Genomic DNA, 21,415 nt, shown 5'->3' with positions numbered 1-21,415 from the left:
TCTCTCACCTTATACAGAAATCAACTCAAGATGGGTCAAGAATTTAAATCTAAGATCTGAATCTACAAAAATTCTAGAAGATAACATCAGAAAAAGCCTTCTAGATATTGGCTTAGGCAAAGATTTCATGACCAAGAACCCAAAAACAAATGCAAATGCAATAAAAGCAAAGATAAATAGCTGGGACTTAATTAAACTAAAGAGCTTTTGTATGGCAAAAGGAACAGTCAGCAGAGTAAACAGACAACCCATGGAGTGGGAGAAAATCATCATAATCTATACATCTGACAAAGGACTAATATCCAGAATCTACAACAAACTCAACCAAATTAGCAAGAAAACAAACAATCCCATCCAAAAGTGGGCTAAGGACATGAATAGACAATTCTCAAATGAAGATATACAAATAGCCAACAAACATATGAAAAAATGCTCAGCATCACTAATGATCAGGTAAATGCAAATCAAAACTACAATGTGATACCACCTTACTCCTGCAAGAATAGCCATAATCAAAAAATCAAAAAATAATAGATGTTGGTGTGGATGCAGTGAACAGGGAACACTTTTATACTGATGGTCAGAATGTAAACTAGTACAACCACTATGGAAAACATTATCGAGATTTCATTAAAAACTTAAAGTAGAACTACCATTTGATCCAGCAATCCCACTACTGGTTATCTACCCATAGGAAAAGAAGTCATTATACGAAAAAGATACTTGCACATGCATGTTTACAATTTGCAATTGTAAAAATGTGGAACCAACCCAAATGCCCATCAATCAATGAGTGGATAAAGAAACTATGGTACATGTCTACAATGAAATACTACTCAGCAATAAAAAGGAATGAATTAATGGCATTCACAGAAACCTGGTTGAGACTGGAGACTATTATTCTTAGCGAAGTAACTCAGGAATGGAAAACCAAACATCTTGTGTTCTCACTCATATGTGGGACCTAAGCTATGAGGAAGCAAAGGCATAAGAATGACACAATGAACTTTGAAGACTCAGGGGGAATGGGTGGAAGGGGAAGAGGAATAAAAGACTACAAATTGGGTGCAGTGTATATTGCTGGGACGATGGGTGCACCAAATCTCACAAATCACCACTAAAGAATTTATCATGTGACCAAACACTACCTGGTCCCCAATAACCTATCGAAATTTAAAAAAAATTAAGTGGCAAAACAAATGGACCAATACAATACATAAAACAGTGTAATACGTATACACACAAACATGTTGATAATCAAATTAAACATAAATCAATTGATACTACAATTAAACACAAGGTTTACCAGACCAAATTTTTAAAAATCAGACATGTTTAGGGTTTATATTTCATTCTTGATTTTAGACTTTGTCAAATATTCTATAAACTGAGTCTTAGTTATACCTATAGGTAGTTTTAAATTATCAACAAGAATAGCAAATTTACTGAGTCCTTACTGTGTGCCAGAAGATATTCAAAGTGTTTTTTGATTCACTTAGTACTTGCAACAATACTTTTAGGTATGTAAAAGTTGATCTTCATTTTACTAAGCACAAAGAGTTTAAATAACTTGCACAAGATCAATGGCAGAGGAAAAAAGTATATTCAAACACTCCAGAGATCATGCTAACAATCACTGTGCTAGGCTTCTCAATATCTACAGTGAAGAATAAATACTATAATTCTGGCTGGGTGTGGAGGTTCACACCTGTAATCCCAGCACTTTGGGAAGCTGAGGCAGGTGGATCATGAGGTCAGGAGTTCGAGATCAGCCTGACCAACATGGTGAAACCCCATCTCTACTAAAAATACAAAAATTAGCCAGGGATGGTGGCGCACACCTGTAATCCCAGCTACTCAGGAGGCTGAGGAAGGAGAATTGCTTGAATCCAGGAGGGGGAGGTTGCAGTGAGCAGAGTTCGCACCATTGCACTCCAGCCTGGGTGACAGAGCAACACTCCATCTCAAAAAAAAAGAAACCTATAATTATTTTTATCTAAATGTCAGGTTACTAAGAATAATGAACTATTAGTACATTTTAAACAAAATATAGCAGAAATGTTCTAAAAAGTATTAACTTTCATGATGGGTTTAAAATATACTTATATCAGCACTTAAAATAGTTAAGATGATAAATTTAATATTATGTTTTTTACCACAATTAAAAATATATACTGGGCATGGTGGCTCACCCCTGTAACCCCAATGCTTTGGGAGGCAGAGGCAGGGGATCACTTGCGCCAGGAGTTCAAGATCATCCTGGGCAACAAAGTGAGACCTTGTCTCTACGAAAAATTTTTTTAAAATAGCCAGGTGTAACGGCCCATGCCTGTGGTCCCAGCTCCACAGAAGGCTGAAGCAGGAGGATCACTTGAACCCAAGAGGGCAAGGGTGCAGTGAGCCATACCTGCACCATTGCACTCCAGCCTGGGCAACAGAGTGAGACCCTATTTCAAATACATACATATATATCACTATCATACATACATATATATACATATGTATATATACACATATGTGTGTATATATAATTATATATATGTGTGTATATGTGTGTATATGTGAATATATATGTATATATGTGAATATATGTGTATATGTGAATATATATGTATATATGTGTATACGTGAAATATATATGTGTATATATATTTCAAATACATATATGTGTGTATATATGTGTATATATATGTGAATATATATGTATATATGTGTCTATATGTGAAATATATGTGTGTATATATATTTCAAATACATACATATATATGAGACCCTATTTCAAATACATACATATATATACATATGTATGTATATATATACACACATATATGATATGCATATATATATACACATACATATGTATATATATGTATGTATTTGAAATAGGGTCTCATATATATGTATGTATTTGAAATATATATACACACATATATGTATTTGAAATATATATATACACATATATTTATTATACTTAGACTAAATGAACAATAGAAATTAAAGACAAATATCAAAGGTTGATGACAAAAAATCAGATTGAAAGTCTAGAAAACTAGCAATCTAAAAAAATTAATTTAGAGTACATGTAGGTATGTTAAAGTTGTTCTTATACTTAATGTTCTTAAATTTAATGAAAAATAAATTAAATTGACAGAAACTAGAGAGCTATTTAGAGGAGGCTATCAGATGCACTACTGGGACCTGTGGGAACAAAATATAATAAAAGAAAAATGTCTGTAAGTTAATGATATGTGAATAGGAAGGACTATGATGGGTCTGAAATTTTGCCCTACTTCAAGTTACAAAGGTGACCTGCCACAGTTTCACAGAAAAATGCCAAACTCTTGAGTCAGAGACAAACGACTTTATTCCTCATGGCATAACAAACAGCATGAGAACAGCACACTTGCATCAGTCCTCCTTGCCTTAAAGTCTTACTGGGGACAAGGCAGATGGGGCAAAATAAATACCAGCACACAAAATGGGAGAAAAACTGTGAGTTCTGGGAACCTGGATCTTTTATAATGAGCAGTAGGCACACCCTTTGCTGAGGAGGGAGACATTGTATCTTTGAAGGCTGTTTGCTGTACAATCATCCTTAAAAAGGAGGTGCAGGCAAAGGTGTGTAGAAACACAAAACACACAGAGAATTGTCTCTTAATGATAAAAAAGAATAAAAATAGATGTTTACATGGAATATAAACTTATTTGGGCACCCTTACATAGAAAACCCTCAGAAAAATAAGTTTTAATAAATATTAAAAACCTGAAAAAACTAATATCTAAATTATAAGAATTAATCCCACAAATATAAATTTTATATATAATAAAATAAATAACAATTCATGTATCAGCAATTAAGGGCAACAGATTTCAAAGCAGTTATATAACAATTCTTACCTTTAAATTGTTACACATATTTTTTCTGGTTTGCTTTTCATTGTTCCTGCTGTTGTTGTTCTCTTAAAATCACATTATACATCTTAAAACTGTACTACACAAAATTCAGTTATTACTTGTACTGAATTGAAATATGAATCTCTACAGTTTTCACCTATTGGTCTTGACAGAATCCCATATGTAGTGCCATTCCAAGATGGCCGAATAGGAACAGCTCTGGTCTGCAGCTCCCAGTGTGATTGAGGCAGAAGGCAGGTGATTTCTGCATTTCCGACTGAGGTACCGGGTTCATCTCACTGGGACTTGTTGGACAGTGGGTGCAGCCCATGGAGTGCAAGCTGAAGCAGGACAGGGCATTGCCTCACCCAGGAAGTGCAAAAGGTTGAGGGATTTCCCTTTCCTAGCCAAGGGAAGCCATGACAGACTGTACCTGGAAAATTGGCTCACTCCAGCCCAAATACTATGCTTTTCCCATAGTCTTAGCAACCAACAGACCAGGAGATTATCCCCCATGCCTGGCTCGATGGGTCCCACACCCACAGAGCCTTGCTCACTGCTAGTACAGAAATCTGAGATCTACCTGCCAGGCTGCAGCCAGCCAGATGGAGGGGTGTCCACCATTGCTGAGGCTTGAGTAGGTAAACAAAGCGGCCGCAAAGCTCAAATTGGGCAGAGCCCACCGCAGCTCAGCAAGGCCTACTGCCTCTATAGACTCCACCTCAGTGGGCAGGGCATAGTGAAACAGAAGGCAGCAGACAGCTTCTGCAGACTTAAATGTCCCTGTCTGACAACTCTGAAGAGAGCAGTGGTTCTCCCAGCATGGCATTTGAACTCTGAGAACGGACAGACTGCCTCCACAAATGGGGCCCTGACCCCCATGTAGACGAACTGGGAGACACTTCCCAGTAGGGGCTGACAGACACCTTATACAGGCTGGTGCCCCTCTGGGATGAAGCTTCCTGAAAAAGGATAAGGCAGCAATATTTGCTATTCTGCAATATTTGCTATTCCTCAGTCTCTGCTGGTGATACCCAGGCAAAGAGGGTCTGGAGTAGACCTCCAGCAAACTCCAACAGACCTCCAGCTGAGAGACCTGACTGTTAAAAGGAAAACTAACAAACAAAAAGGAATAGCATCAACATCAACAAAGAGGACACCTACGCCAAAACCCTACCTGTAGGTCACCAACATCAAAGACCACAGGTAGATAAAACCACAAAGATGGGGAGAAACCAGAGCAGAAAATCTGAAAATTCTAAAAACCAGAGTGCCTCTTCTCCTCCAAAGGATTGCAGATCCTCACCAGCAACAAAACAAAGCTGGGTGGAGAATGACTTTCACCAGTTAACAGAAGTAGGCTTCAGAAGATCCGTAATAAGAATCAGTAATAAGCTTCTCTGAGCTAAAGGAGCATGTTTGAGCCCATCACAAGCAAGCTAGCTAAAAACCTTGAAAAAAGGCTAGACGAATGGCTAACTAGAATAAACAGTGTAGAAAAGACCTTAAATGACCTGACAGAGCTGAAAACCATGGCACAAGAACTTCATGATGCATGCACAAGCTTCAATAGCTGATTCAATCAAAAGGGTATCAGTGACTGAAGATCAAATTAATGAAATAAAGTGAGAAGACAAGTTTAGAGAAAAAAGAGTAAAAAGAAACAAACAAAACCTCTAAGAAATATGGGACTATGTGAAAAGAATAAATCTACCTCTGATTGGTGTACCAGAAAGTGATGAAGAGAATGGAACCAAGCTGGAAAACACTCTTCAGGATATTATCCAGGAAAACTTCCTGAACTTAGCAAGGCAGGCCAACGTTCAAATTCAGGAAATACAGAGAACACAACAAAGATACTTCTTGAGAATAGCAACCCCAAGACACATAATTGTCAGATTCAACAAGGTTGAAATGAAGAAAAAATGTTAAGGGCAACCAGAGAGAAAGGTTGGGTTACCCACAAAGGGAAGCCCATCAGACTAACAACAGATCTCTCAGCAGAAACCCTACAAGCCAGAAGAGACTGGGGGACAATATTCAATATTCTGAAAAAGAATTTTCAACCCACAATTTCATATCCAGCCAAACTAAGCTTCATAAGTGAAGGAGAAATAAAATCCTTTACAGACAAGCAAATGCTGAGAGATTACAAGAGCCTTATAAGAGCTCCTGAAGGAAGGACTAACCATGGAAACAAATAACCAGTACCAGACACTGCAATAACATGCCAAATTGTAAAGACCATCAATGCTAGGAAGAAACAGCACCAACTAATGGGCAAAATAACCAGCTAACATCATAATGATAGGATCAAATTCACACATAACAATAGTAACCTTAAATGTAAATGGGCTGAATGCCCCAGTTAAAAGACACAGACAGGCAAATTGGATAAAGAGTCAAGACCTACCAGTGTGCTACATTCAGGAGATCCATCTCACATGCAGAGAAACACATAGGCTCAAAATAAAAGGATGGAGGAAAATTTACCAAGCAAATGGAAAGCAAAAAAAAAAAAAAGCAGTGATTGAAATCCTAGTCTCTGATAAAACAGACTTTAAACAAAGATCAAAAGAGACAAAGAAAGCCATTACATAATGGTAAAGGGATCAATTCAACAAAAAGAGCTAACTACCCTAAATATATATGCACCCAATACGGGAGCACCCAGATTCATAAAGCAAGTCCTTAGAGACCTACATTAGACTCCCACACAATAATAATGGGAGACTTGAACACCCCATTGTCAATAGTAGACATATCAACAAGACAGAAGGTTAACCAGGATATCCAGGACTTGAACTCAGCTCTGCGCCAAGTAGACCTAATAGACATCTACAGAATTCTCCACCCCAAATCAACAGAATAGACATTCTTCTCAGCACCACACTGCACCTATTCCAAAACTGACCACATAGTTGGAAGTAAAACACTCCTCAGCAAATGCAAAAGAACAGAAATCACAAAAAATCTGTCTCTCAGATCACAGTGCAATCAAATTAGAACTCAGGATTAAGAAACTCACTCAAAACCGCACAACTACATGGAAACTGAACAACCTGCTCCTGAATGACTACTGGGTACATAAGGAAATGAAGGCAGAAATAAAGATGTTCTTTGAAACCAACGAGAACAAAGACACAACATACCAGAATCTATGGGACACATTTAAAGCAGGGTGTAGAGGGAAATTTATGGCACTAAATGCCCACAAGAGAAAGCAGAAAAGATCTAAAATCAACACCCTAACATCACAATTAAAAGAACTAGAGAAGCAAGAGCAAACACATTCAAAAGCTAGCAGAAGGCAAGAAATAACTAAGATCAGAGCAGAACTGAAGGAGAAAAAGACACAAAAAAACCTTCAAAAAATCAGTGAATCCAGGAGCTGGTTTTTTGTAAAGATCAACAAAATTGATAGACTGCTAGCAAGATTAATAAAGAAAAGAGAGAAGACTCAAATAGATGCAATAAAAAATGATAAAAGGGATATCACCACCGACCCCACAGAAATACAAACTACCATCAGAGAATACTATAAACACCTCTACATGAATTTTGAATTGCTGAATCAACCAATAACATGTTCTGAAATTGAGGCAATAATTAATGGCCTACCAACCAAAAAATTTCCAGGACAAGATGGATTCACAGCCGAATTCTACCAGAGGTAAAAAGAGGAGATGGTACCATTCCTTCTAAAACTTCCAATCAATAGAAAAAGAGGGAATCCTTCCTAACTCATTTTATGAGGCCAGCATCATCCTGATACCAAAGCCTGGCAGAGACACAACAAAAAAAGAGAATTTTAGACCAATATCCCTGATGAACATCAGTGCGAAAATCCTCAATAAAATACTGGCAAACCAAATCCGGCAGCACATCAAAAAGCTTATCCACCAAGATCAAGTTGGCTTCATCCCTGAGATGCAAGCCTGGTTCAACATATGCAAATCAGTAAACGTAATCCATCACATAAACAGAACCAATGACAAAAACCACATGATTATCTCAACAGATGAAGAAAAGGCCTTCGACAAAATTCAACAGCCTTCATGTGTAGGGAGACCCCCTGAAACTATTGCTATGGAATAAAAGATGAAATGCTCCTGATTATTGTAAATACAAAATTGCATGCAGGATTGTGTAAAGACAATGCCAGGTTGGGCTGCCAGAGTGAGCCAACAGCATGTGATGTGCTTCCCCCTGCAGAGAGCCTATGAACGGATGTGCAGTCAGAGAGGTTTCATATCACCAAGATTCCTGTCCCAGAAAAGCAGATGTTCATAGCTCTGGGAATGGAATGTGACCCTTGTGGAGAGCCTATAAACGGACGCGTGAAGGGCACCTGTTCATATGGATAAGATAGGGTTATAAACGCCCTCATCTTGCCACGGCTCTTCTAGGCCTTTTTAGGGTTAAGACATACTCCCTTCTGAGAAGTTCTGGTCTAACCAGTTGTTTAGTTTCAGGTCCTGTTTCTATGGATTGTTTGTAACCAGCTTTTACTGCAACTGTTACTGCTGATTAATATCGTGCTAATCATAGGTTATGGAAAGACTGTGTTTCTGTTTTAAGGCTCTGTTAGGAATTGCTGATGCACACATTATATCTTAAATTCTTATTTCTTTATACTGTACTTCTGCACAGATGTTATGTTAAAGAATTACTTCATCCCCATGTGACCATCTCACCTCATAATCAAACGACCCTAAATCTCTCACTAACCTACCCCTGCCCTCACTAAACTTAATAACAAATGCTGGCATATCGAGTGCATTGGCAGCATCGCAGGACCAAAAGGCAGTGACCCCCCGGACCCAGCTTTCACTATTTTGTGTGTGTCTTTTATTTCTCGACCTGCCAATCCACCTGGGAACAAAGAGACAGCCCCGTTGCATTGTGGGCTGCTGGCCAGATCCCACAATATTCATGTTAAAAACTCTCAATAAACTAGGTATTCATGGCACGTATCTCAAAATAATAAGACCTACTTATGACAAACCCACAGCCAGTATCATACTGAATGGGCAAAAACTGGAAGCATTCCCTTTGAAAACTGGCACAAGACAGGGATGCCTTCTCTCACCACTCCTATTCAACATAGTGTTGGAAGTTCTGGCCAGGGAAATCAGGCAGGAGAAACAAACAAAGGGTATTCAATTAGGAAAGCAGGAAGTCAAATTGTCCCTGTTTTCAGATGACATGACTGTATATTTAGAAAACCCCAGCATCTCAGCCCAAAATCTTAAGCTGATAAGCAACTTCAGCAAAGTCTCAGGATACAAAATCAATGTGCAAAAATCACAAGCATTCTTACACACCAATAACAGAGAAACAGAGAGCCAAATCATGAGTGAACTCCCATTCACAATTGCTTCAAAGAGAATAAAATACCTAGGAATCCAACTTACAGGGATGTGAAGGACCTCTTCAAGGAGAACTACAAACCACTGCTCAACAAAATAAAAGAGAACACAAACGAATGGAAGAACATTCCATGCTATTGGGTAGGAAGAATCAATATCGTGAAAATGGCCATATTGACCAAGGTAATTTATAGATTCAATGACATCCCCATCAAACTACCAATGACTTTCTTCACAGAATTGGAAAAAACTAAAGTTCATATGGAACCGAAAAAGAGCCCGCATTGCCAAGACAATCCTAAGCCAAAAGAACAAAGCTGGAGGCATCACGCTACCTGACTTCAAACTATACTACAAGGCTGGAGTAACCAAAACAGCGTGGTACTGGTACGAAAACAGAAATATAGACCAATGGAACAGAACAGAGTCCTCAGAAATAATACCACACATCTACAACCATCTGACCTTTGACAAACCTGACAAAAACAAGAAATGGGGAAAGGAGTCCCTATTTAATAAATGATATTGGGAAAACTGGCTAGTCATATGTAGAAAGCTGAAACTGGATCCCTTCCTTACACCTTATACAAAAATTAATTCAAGATGGATTAAAGGCTTAAATGTTAGACCTAAAACCATAAAATCCCTAGAAGATAACCTAGGCAATACCATTCAGGACATAGGCATGGGCAACGACTTCATATCTAAAACACCAAAAGCAACGGCAACAAAAGCCAAAATTGACAAATGGGATCTAATTACACTAAAGAGCTTCTGCACGGCAAAAGAAACTATCATCAGAGTGAACAGGCAACCTACAGAATGGGAGAAAATTTTTGCAATCTACCCATCTGACAAAGGGCTAATAATCAGAATCTACAAAGAACCTAAACAAATTTACAAGAAAAAAACAACCCCATCAAAAAGTGGGCAAAGGATATGAACAGACACTTCTCAAAAGAAGACAGTTATGCAGCCAACAGACACAAAAATTCCTCATCATCACTGGTCATCAGAGAAATGCAAATCAAAAACACAATGAGATACCATCTCACACCAGTTAGAATGGCAATCATTAAATCAGAAAACAGCAGATGCTGGAGAGGATGTGGAGAAATAGGAACGCTTTTACACTGTTGGTGGGAGTGTAAATTAGTTAATCATTGTGGAAGACAGTGTGGCAATTCCTCAAGGATCTAGAACTAGAAATACCATTTGACCCAGCAATCCCATTATTGGGTATATACCCAAGGGATTATAAATCATGCTACTATAAAGACACATGCACACGTATGTTTATTGCAGCACTATTCACAATAGCAAAGACTTGGAACCAATCCAAATGTCCATCAATGATAGACTGGATTAAGAAAATGTGGCACATATACACCATGGAATACTATGCAGCCATAAAAAAAGGATGAGTTCATGTCCTTTATAGGGATATGAAGCTGAAAACCATCATTCTCAGCAAACTAACACAAGGACAGAAAACCAAACATTGCACGTTCTCACTCATAGGTGGGAATTAAACAATGAGAACACTTGGACACAGGGCAGGGAACATCATACACTGCAGCCTGTCATGGGGTGGCGGGCTGGGGGAGGGATAACATTAGGAGAAATACCTAATGTAAATGATGAGTTGATGGGTGCAGGAAACCAACATGGAACACGTATACCTATGTAACAAACCTGCACGTTCTGCACACGTACCCTTGAACTTAAAGTATAATGAAAAAAATAAACAAAATAAAATAAAATCGTAATTTAAAAAAATAGAATCCCGTATGTCACACAGAACTTTCTCCATATTAGAAAGCTTTCCACTTTAAAATGAATTGTCTGGTTTATTCTCCCTAAGTCTTTACTTCTCTATATTAAGCATCTTCATTTTTTTCAAATGTTCTTTGTGCTACATGGTTTAAACTTACATGCCTTCACCATTCTGATCACCTTCCCATGAACAAATCCACAGAGCATATTTTTTCAAACGCTATATTTTTCATCTCTAGAAATTCAATTTGTGATTTTTATTTCTGCCATTTCTCTATTATGTAATATGTTCAATATTTCTCTTACTTCCCTTAACATATGGAACATGGTTATAATAACTATTGTACATCCTTTTCTATTAATTATAACATGTAATTTCAAGAGAACTCTAAGAGCTTGATATTCAACATAAAGAATATTATTTTGGTATGAATGTATTACCTGATAATCAGCAGGTCCAGGGTTAGCACAAGCTTCTTTCTGAACCCAGAAGAAAGTCCGAGGAACAGAAGAACCAAATGCACTTTTCTTCTGTTTCTTTGAGCACATATTTCTAACACTGGCAATTATAGTATTGTTCAAGACATTATAAAATCCAGGACCTAAAATTATTAAAAGTATCATATATAAGAATAAGCATGCTTTTATATGCACCTTTTGAACTGAGTAATTTTTAATTAAGGGTTTTTTCTAAATAAAAAATCCTCACGTATTTCTGGCATAAATGTAAAATGGCATAGTCGCATTTTAAAATTTAGTTAAATTTTTATACAGCTAACATATACTTGCTGATATGGTTTTGCTGTGTCCCCACCCAAATCTCAGCTTGAATTGTAATTCCCACAATTCCATGGGAGGAACTGTCATGGGAGGAACCCAGTGGGAGGTAATCGAATCATGGTGGTGGATCTTTCCCATGCTGTTCTTTTGATAGTGAATAAGTATCACAAGATCTGATGGTTTTAAAAACAGGAGTTTCCCTGTACAACCTCTCTTCTCTTGTCTGCTGCCATGTGAGACATGCCTTTCACCTTCTGCCATGATTGTGAGGCCTTCTCAACCATGCGGAACCATAAGTCCATTAAACCTCTCTTTTGCAAATTGCCCAGTCTTGGGTATGTCTTTTTCAGCAGAATGAAAACAGACTAATACAGTAAATTGGTACCAGTAAAGTTGGGCACTGCTATAGATACCCGAAAATGTTGAAGTGACTTTGGAACTGGGTAACAGGCATGGGTTGGAACAGTTTAGAGATCTCAGAAGAAGACAGAAAAATGTGGGAAAGTTTGGAACTTCTTAGAGACTTGTTGAATGGCTTTGACCAAAATGCTGATAGTGATATGCACAATAAAGTCCAGGCTGAGGTGGCCTCAGATGGAGATGAGGAACTTGTTGGGAACTGGAGCAAAGGTGAGTTTTGTTATGTTCTTTTGTTATGTTTTGGCAAACAGACTGGTGGCATTTTGCCCCTGTCTTAGAGATTTGTGGAACTTTGAACTGGAGAGACATGATTTAGGGTATCTGGCAGAAGAAATTTCCAAGCAGCAAAGCATTCAAGAGGTGACTTGGGTGCTGTTAAAGGCATTCAGTTTTATAAGGAAAGCAGAGCATAAAAGTTCACAAAATTTGACAATGTGATAGAAAAACAAAAACCCATTTTCTGAGGAGAAAGTCAAGCTGGCTGCAGAAATTTGCATAAGTAATGAGGAGTTGAATGTTAATCCCCAAGACAATGGGGAAAATATCTCCAGGCATGTCAGAGGTCTTCATGGCAGCCCCTCCCATCACAGGCCTGGAGACCTAGGAGGAAAAAGTGATTTTGTGGGCCAGGCCCAGGGTCCTGGTGCTATGTGCATCCTAAGGACTTGGTGCCCTGCATCCCAGCCACTCCAGCCATTGCTGAAAGGAGCCAACGTAGAGCTCAGGCCATGGCTTCAGAGGGTGCAAGCCCCAAGCCTTGGCAGCTACATATGGAAATTCCTGGATGTTCAGGCAGAAGTTTGCTGCAGGGATGGGGCCTTTATGGAGAACCTCTGCTAGGGCATTGCAGAAGGAAAATGTGCAGTTAGAGACACCACACAGAGTCCCTTTTGGGGCACCACCTAGTGGAGCTATGAGAAGAGAGCCACCGTATTCCAAGCCCCAGAATTGTAGATCCACTGACAGCTTGCACCATGTGCCTGGGAAAGCTACAGACAAAACACCAGCCCATGAAAGCAGCCGGGAGGGAGGCTGTATTCTGCAAAGCCTCAGAGATGGAGATGCCCAAGACTATGGGAACTTACCTCTTGCATCAGCATGACCTGAATATGAGACATCGAGTCAAAGGAGATTATTTTGGAGCTTTAAGATTTGACTGCCCAACTGGATTTCAGACTTGCATGGGGCCTGTAGCCCCTTTGTTTCAGTCAATTTCTCCCACTTGGAATGGGTGTGTTTACCCAAGGCCTGTACCCCCATTGTATCTAGGAAGTAACTAACTTGCTTTTGATTTTACAGGCTCATAGGTGGAAGGGACTTACCTTGTCTCAGATGATACTTTGAACTGTGGACTTCTGAATTAATGCTGAATGAGTTAAGACTTTTGGGGACTGTTGGGAAGGAATGATTTGTTTAGAAATGTGAGGACATGAGATTTGGGAGGGGCCTGGGGTAGAATGATATGGTTTGGCTCTCTCCCCACCCAAATTTCATCTTGAACTGTAGCTCCCACAATTCTTATGTGTCTTGGGAGGAACCTGGTGGGAGGTAACTGAATCATGGGGATGGGTCTTTCCCGTGTTGTTCTCATGATAGTGAGTAAGTCTCACAAGATCTGATGGTTTTAAAAACAGGAGTTTCCCTGCACAAGCTCCCTTCTCTTGTCTGCTGCCATGTGAGATGTGCCCTTCATCTTCCACCAAGATTGTGAGGCATCCCCAGCCATGTGGAACTGTAAGTCCATTAAACCTCTTTCTTTTGTAAATTGCCCAGTCTTGGGTACATCTTTACCAGCAGCATGACCATGGGCTAATACACTTGCCATATGACCAGAAATTCTATTTCTAGTTATTTTCCCAAAAGAAATGAAAAGAACCCAATGTCCATCAGCTGATGAATAAGTAAAGAAAATGTGCTACACCCAAACCATGACATACTACTCAGCAATAAAAAAGAAAGACAAACACAACAATATAAATGTTTCTCTAGAATGTCATAAGTAAAAAAAGGCAGACTCAAAAGCTTGAATAATGTATAATTCCATTTATATGTAAATTTAGAAAAGATAAAATCATAGCAGCAGAAACAGTTCCTAGGGCCAGAAATGGGAATACAGATTAACTGCAAAGGAACATGAAGAAACTTTTTAGGAATGATTAAAGTGTTCCAAAACATTACTGTAATTGTGATTGCCTGACTACATACATCTACCAAAACTCATCAAATTGTACATTTAAATGAATAATATTTATTATCTATAAGGTATACCTCAATAGAGCAGAAATAAATAAATCAACACTAAAAAGTTTTCAAATAATACAGCAGCAATAAAATAAATTTGACAAAAAAATTAATATATCCTATCATTTGACCTCCCTGTCACAAAAGTTATTTTAATTTTTGTCTTTTATTTTTCTGTGCATATTCATAACCTGGAATATTTTCCACAGTGGTAGTTCTGAGTGAATTTAGGTTCATATATTTTTCATTCAAAATAATACAACTTTCTATGCTGTTGAAAAGTTTTTATCAAGACAGTCAAATACTTGAAACAAATATTTGAGTATGTTGTTTAAAAAATCAATTCTAGTGAGCAGCAATATCCATCAGACTCAATATGATATACTTAAAGAACACTTAACTTGGTTGTACTCATGTTATCTGCATTCTACTAAATTAGTCCTGCCACTAAATAGATATGAAACTTCACTTAAATCTCATTTGTTTTTCTGGGCTTCAAGTTCCTCATCTAAAAATAATAGGAATCGATTAGATCAGTGTTTGTCCAAGAACAATCTACAAGATAAGGGGTTTACAACTAAATGTAAATTGACTATTTCACTAAGCATTTTGTAACTAGTCCTTCTGAATGAAGAGAGGGTTGTGATGATTTATGTTCTGATAGAATCTCTTTTCTCATCATAGGCAAGAAACAATTGACAAAAGAGTGTCACTGGGCAGTACTAGGTTAGATGTTACTTTGGTTCATTCCAGATCTAAAAGTGATTAAATCTTTCTGCATAGAAATATCCTTCATACTTCTGACACATATAAGATTCCTCTCTAACTGTAAACAAACTCTTCCCAATTTTTCAAATATTCCAGTTCTAGTCTATTCCCTAAAAATATCTATGAAAATTCTGTTGTGCCAACTCTCAGAAAACCTAAGTGCTAATGTATATTATTCCTTCTGCTGTTCAACATTCTTCCAGTGGTAATGTTTAGGAAAAAGATAAACACAAAGTATAATGAAAAATATTTGAGCCACCACTTAAGATATATAAACAACAAGTAACTATGTCAAATCTATCTCCCTTCTGGCTCAAGAGCATAACATAGCACTTTGCAGGTGAGCATAAGTACTTAATATAGCATCCTCAGGGCTAGGGACCTCAGACATACACATCTCAGGTACTACCTTAATCTGACTTGCAAAGCCATTCTGATCATATGGTTCACTCACATTAGAACTTTCTTATGTATATCTTAGAGTCATTAAGTATAGAAATGCTCAGGAACCCCAGATCAGATCTACTATAGGAGAGTTAAAAGGTTTAGGGGTGCCTTATGACAGTAACTTGCAAACATTTTGGAGCTCCACATTAGGTGGTCAAATCTGCTCTATGACCACTTTACAAGTACAATTCTTTACTCTAACAATTACATGAAAAGAAATCAAATTTCCATGATGGCCACTCTTACTAATCCTTAAAATATGTAAGATTCTAGATTACATTTTAGAGGTCACTCTTAATTTAACTTGCCCTTTATAAATAAACTAACTTTGAAGAATGTATAATATTTTATTTGTAATATACTAGACCATCAAACTGACAGTAAGACCCAATCTTAGAGTAACTGGGCCACTCAAGTTAATATTTAGAAATAATTTGAATTTCAGATTCATGATATATAAATAAGCAACTCAAAATCAAAGCTATTGGAACTTTAAATTATTTTGAGCCTTAAAGGATTGTGCTTATGCAACCTGAATCACATGACAGGCAGCTGTAACTTTTGTTCCTCTGATTATAGATTCACCTTTTCTTTATCCACATTGTTTTCTAAAATACTATAAAAGACTAAAAAGTGCCAGAGAAGACCCCTTGCCTCTCCACTAGTGATCTTCATTATAGCTTAACTTCTCTTTTACTTCTCTGACACAAAGATCTCATGACTATCACATTGTCTAAGATGGAATATTAAATGTACTCTTTTAAATTGGAAAAGGAAAACAGCTATAGCTAAACTGCTATAACTAATCAAATTGCTATAACTCATAAGCCAGCTTTTTAAAAAAATGTTATAATCCTATTAAATTTCTTTATTTTCTGACTGTAAGAGCAAGACCTTTTCACCTTTGGAGCACTGACCCCATTCCTTTGGAGTCTGTGTTACTTGAATAGCTATTCTAGCCTTTGCACTTGAATAAACTCTCTTAAACTGAGTTCTGACCCTTTTGATTATTTCATGTTTACAATGATAAATACTACTGAGCTAGCCTCAAATGGCATTCTTAAAGTAGTCATACTTCAACATAGAGGCTCAGGGCTCCAAGACCAACTGTTTCAAGAGGCCCAGATCGATCTGTAAAGCATATGGTTTTATCTGAGAAGTGCTAGAATATCACTTCCACTCCATGCATTGGTCAAGAAAGCACCAGGGCTAGTCAAGACTGAAGGGGAGAAGAGTGAGACTCAATCTCTCCATGGAATGAGTAGCAAACAATTATACCAAGTGTATTACTATAACCAAACTCTAAAATCTGTGGCAGTGACTTTGGAATCAGGCAATCGGTCAGAAACTAGAGCAACCTGATGAGTTAGAATAAATGCCTTGAGGAGACTGTTGGTGATGACTTGAAAGACAGTGAGGAAAATGTTATTAGAGGATGGAGAAATGATAACTGGTATTATGCAATGGCAGAAGCAACACTAATACTTGAGGTAATGAAGAAAATACCTAATGAACTGCTGGATTCTAACTAAGGAAATTTCCAGGCTGAATTTCAAAGTGCCAATAGTTCCTTTCATCCATGTGTGAGAAGGTATAGATAGATAGAAGAAAAAGAGTTTATAAAGTGTTCAGTTTTCTAGAACTACCATTTGACCCAGCAATTCCATTACTGGGTATATACCCAAAAGAATATAAACTGTTCTATTACAAAGACACATGCATGTGTATGTTCATTGAGACACTATTCACAACAGCAAAGGCATGGAATCAGCCTAAATGCCTATCAATGGTAGATTGGATAAAGAAAATGTGGTACATATACACCATGAAATACTATGCAGCAATAAAAAATAATGAGATCAAGTCCTTTGCAGAAACACGGATGGAGCTACAGGCCATTATCCTTAGCAAAGTAACACAGAAACATAAAACCAAATACCACATGTTTGCACTTATAAGTGCGAGCAAAATAATGAGAACACATGGACACATAGAGAGGAACCACAGACAATGAGGCCTACCAATGGTGGAGGGTAGGAGGAGGGAGAGAATCAGGAAAAATAACTAATGGGTACTAGGATTAATATCCGGTGATGAAATAGTCTGTACAAGAAACCCCCATGACACAAATTTACCTGTATGACAATCCCACACATGTGCCCCTGAACTTAAAATAAAAGTTAAAAATAAATAAATAAAAAGTAATACAGTGTTAACTTTTCAAAGAGAATGTATAGGAAATAAAAAGGAACTAGAACTTCCTAGATTTGAAAATAAACTGTTTTTCATCCCCAGTCTATCCAGATAACAAAAATCTCTCAAAGTAAGAAGTGGCTTAAAGGAAAAGATGTAAAGCAGGATTTGGCTGTAAGACCTTTAGAAATATTTATGGTAATCCCTCATAGAACCTCTCAAAATGGGGCCTTAAGAATCTTAAGGTCTTTATCCTGGGCCCTTTTCACTTAGACAATGGTGCCCTAACAACTTAAGGGTGTTAAAAACATAATAGCCTCAAAGGTGATACAAAATAGACAAAGGTGACACAAAACATGCAACAGCCTCACAGGTGATTTTAAAAAGTTTTTCTAAGAAAATGTAACTGTGGTTTTTGTCTAGTGGATTTGATTATAAATTAAAACAATAAGAAACTCAAAGGTTTTATAAGAATCATATCATCTTGGGATAAAAGGGACAATGAGAGTAAAAAGGAAAAGAAGCTGATAGAAGTAGGCTGAGAAAGCTACAGCGGCAAACACAGCCTATTTCATAGAGAAAAAGGATGACTCACAGCAGAACCAAGAACCACAGAAAATCATTCCCCCCAGAGAGCCTTACTGGATCCTCATCAAGGAAATGCTAACATGTGCTCAGCTGATTTTCAGAATTGCTATGGTACTGTGACTGTTGTGGGCCTCCAGTTTTCCCTCCAGTTTTCCCTCTTCTTGAACAGAAGTGTCTGATCTGATTATCCTATATCTCTCCCACCACTGTATGGTGGATGAAACAACCCTTTCTTTGGTTCACAGCTCTGCTTATAGAGAAGGAGCTGTATCTTAAGACCCACACACAAGAATCCTCATCTGCACTTATACCTGACTTAGATGACAAGACCCGGGGCTGGGAGTTATGGCTTATGCTTGCAATCCCAATACTTTGAGAGCCGAGGTGGAAAGATCATTTAAGGCTAGGAGTTAAAGACCAGCCTGGGCAACAAAACGAGGCCTCATTTCCACAATTTTTTTTTTTTTTTGAGACGGAGTCTTGCTCTATTGCCAGGCTGGGGTGCAGTGGCGCGATCTCGGCTCACTGCAACCTCCGCCTCCCAGGTTCAAGCAATTCCCCTGCCTCAGCCTCCCCAATAGCTGGGACTACAGATGCGTGCCACTACGCCCGACTAATTTTTTGTATTTTAGTATAGATGGAGTTTCACCATGTTGGCCAGGATGGTCTCGATCCCCTGACCTCATGATCCACCCACCTCAGCCTCCCCAAGTTATGGGATTAAAGGTGTGAGCCACCATGCCCGGCCAAAATTTTTTTAAAATAGCCAGGCATTGTAGCATGCACCTGTAGTCCCAGCTACTCGAAGGCTGAAGCAGGAGGATCCTTTCAGCCAGGAGTTGGAGACTGCAGTGAACTATGATCATGCCACGGCACTCCAGCCTGGATGACAGAGAGAGAGAGATCATGCCTCAAAAATTTTTTTAAAAATGATCCTGGACTTTGAAATTATTACATAATTACATGAAACTTTTGGGTCCTTGAGAAGGAGTAGGTGTATGTAGGAACAATGTAAATATTTTTGTAGCCAGGGAATTGATCATATAGTAGATTAAAATTGGCCATCAATTCTTTGCTACTCTTCTCACTGAGAGATAAAGTTTCATGTCCTTCCAATCAATATGTGCTACCCTGAGTGACTTAATTAACTAATAGAATGCAGAAGACGTGATATCCTGGGAGTTCTATGGCTGGGTCATAAAAAATCTTGCAGCATCTGGTCAGGTCTCATGGAACCCTGGGTCACCATGTTAAATGTCAGGCTGCCCTGAGGCAGCCATGCTGGAGCTAAGTACATCCTTTGAATAACAGACTCATCTGAGCCTTGCCTTCTAGCCATCCCACAAAATAATGAGATATAATAGAAAAGCCTGTTGTTTTAAGCCACTAAGATTGTTGAACAGCAATAGATGCCCAGAACTGTGTGTCAGCAATTTTATAATTTATTTTGGTTCTATATTCTTAGCTCTGAACACTAAAATATCCACTGAGAATACCAGAATACATGATTGGAAACCTCGGAAATAAAAAAGTTTAACAAAACTGAACATCATAAATTATATTACTAATGGTGACCACATAGTTGTTATATTATGTTGTTCATCTGCCAAGAAAAAAATCAGAAAATTTACCAAATAAAGAAAAACAATAGAAAATTATAATTAGGATGTGCAGAATGTTAAACTGAAATCTTACTAAAACTGTATATTATTTTGATTTATCTGTGTTTAATGTATAGTGAATGCTTTAAAAAATGTTGACTTAAAATGACACCAACCATAGGATAAAAAAGAAAACATACTCTCTGGTGTATCCATCTTGTTAAGAACATTAAGTTAGTTTATAAAGCCAAAGAGTAGACATATACAGATAAATTGCTAACCTGGCATTTCCTCTGTCCTGATGTCTTGTGTGAATCGAACAGCACTTTGACCAAATGGAATATTTTTCAGTCCTGATGTTTTCTTCAAGGACTTGAGAGCAGTTCGAGGTTCATTATATGTGCCAGGAGCCGGCGTGATTGATTTCATAGGTAAAAATCTCTAGTGAAGAACAGGAAAATATGCCAATAAGAAACTATAGTACATTTTGATACTTCATGAGTTAAAAGCTGCCTTTTGAGTAATATAACATCTGGAGTTAATTTATTTCTTAATGGAGTGAAGAAAATGTAGATGAATTAAGATCTTATACCCATCAAAACATAAAATACATAGCTTTTAGTTAAACCACCTGTATACTAATATAGTAATGTATTATGTGCCTTACTAAGGCAGACAGACTTTTAGAAGAAAATAATCTCAACATGAGACTCTAGATGATAGTGTAGGGATAATGATCATACTTAAAATATTCTACCAGTTAATATAAATAAAAAACTATATGATCTAACACTTTATTTTATGTGATCAAATTATATTTATTGAAAAAGTTCCTTGACATGTATATTAAATTAACTCAAAAATATCATTAGATATCTCAAAGAAAATCTTAGATTCAGTGGTTTATCAATTCAGTTTAACTTTTAAACTTATTAACATTATATATATAAAATGTTTTATAAACTCACGAGATATAGCACTGTGTAATCTTTTTTTTCTTTTTTCTTTTTTTTTTTTTTGAGACAGAGTCTTGCTCTGTTGCCCAGGCTGGAGTGCAGTGGCACGATCTTGGCTCACTGCAAGCTGCACCTCCCGGGTTCACACCATTTTCCTGCCTCACCCTCCCACGTAGCTGGGACTACAGGCACCCGCCACCATGCCCAGATATTTTTTTGTATTTTTAGTAGAAACGGGGTTTCACCGTGTTAGCCAGGATGGTCTCGATCTCCTGACCTTGTGATCTGCCCATCTCAGCTTCCCAAAGTGCTGGGATTACAGGTGTGAGCTAGCATTGTATAATCTTTTTAAATTTTCATTTGAAAATAATTTCAAATT

General features: G+C 37.7%; 1 protein-coding gene across 1 annotated transcript in view; it reads right to left on the bottom strand.

Moving 5' to 3' along the window:
• The window catches only part of STPG2 (sperm tail PG-rich repeat containing 2), a 473,086-nt gene that overhangs the window by 294,980 nt on the left and 156,691 nt on the right, over positions 1–21,415 (bottom strand). Inside the window, exons 8-9 of the mRNA XM_063611010.1 lie at positions 20,362–20,521; positions 11,484–11,644 (exon numbers count right to left, since the gene is read on the bottom strand). Of these exons, the coding sequence (XP_063467080.1) occupies positions 11,484–11,644; positions 20,362–20,521 (321 nt within the window). The remainder of the gene's footprint in view (positions 1–11,483; positions 11,645–20,361; positions 20,522–21,415) is intronic.

The sequence above is a fragment of the Symphalangus syndactylus genome, chromosome 10 (assembly GCF_028878055.3).
Source record: "Symphalangus syndactylus isolate Jambi chromosome 10, NHGRI_mSymSyn1-v2.1_pri, whole genome shotgun sequence".
NCBI classification, from domain to species: Eukaryota; Metazoa; Chordata; class Mammalia; order Primates; family Hylobatidae; genus Symphalangus; species Symphalangus syndactylus.
Note: the sequence above shows the minus strand (reverse complement) of the source record. Positions and strands in the feature narration are given on the sequence as shown.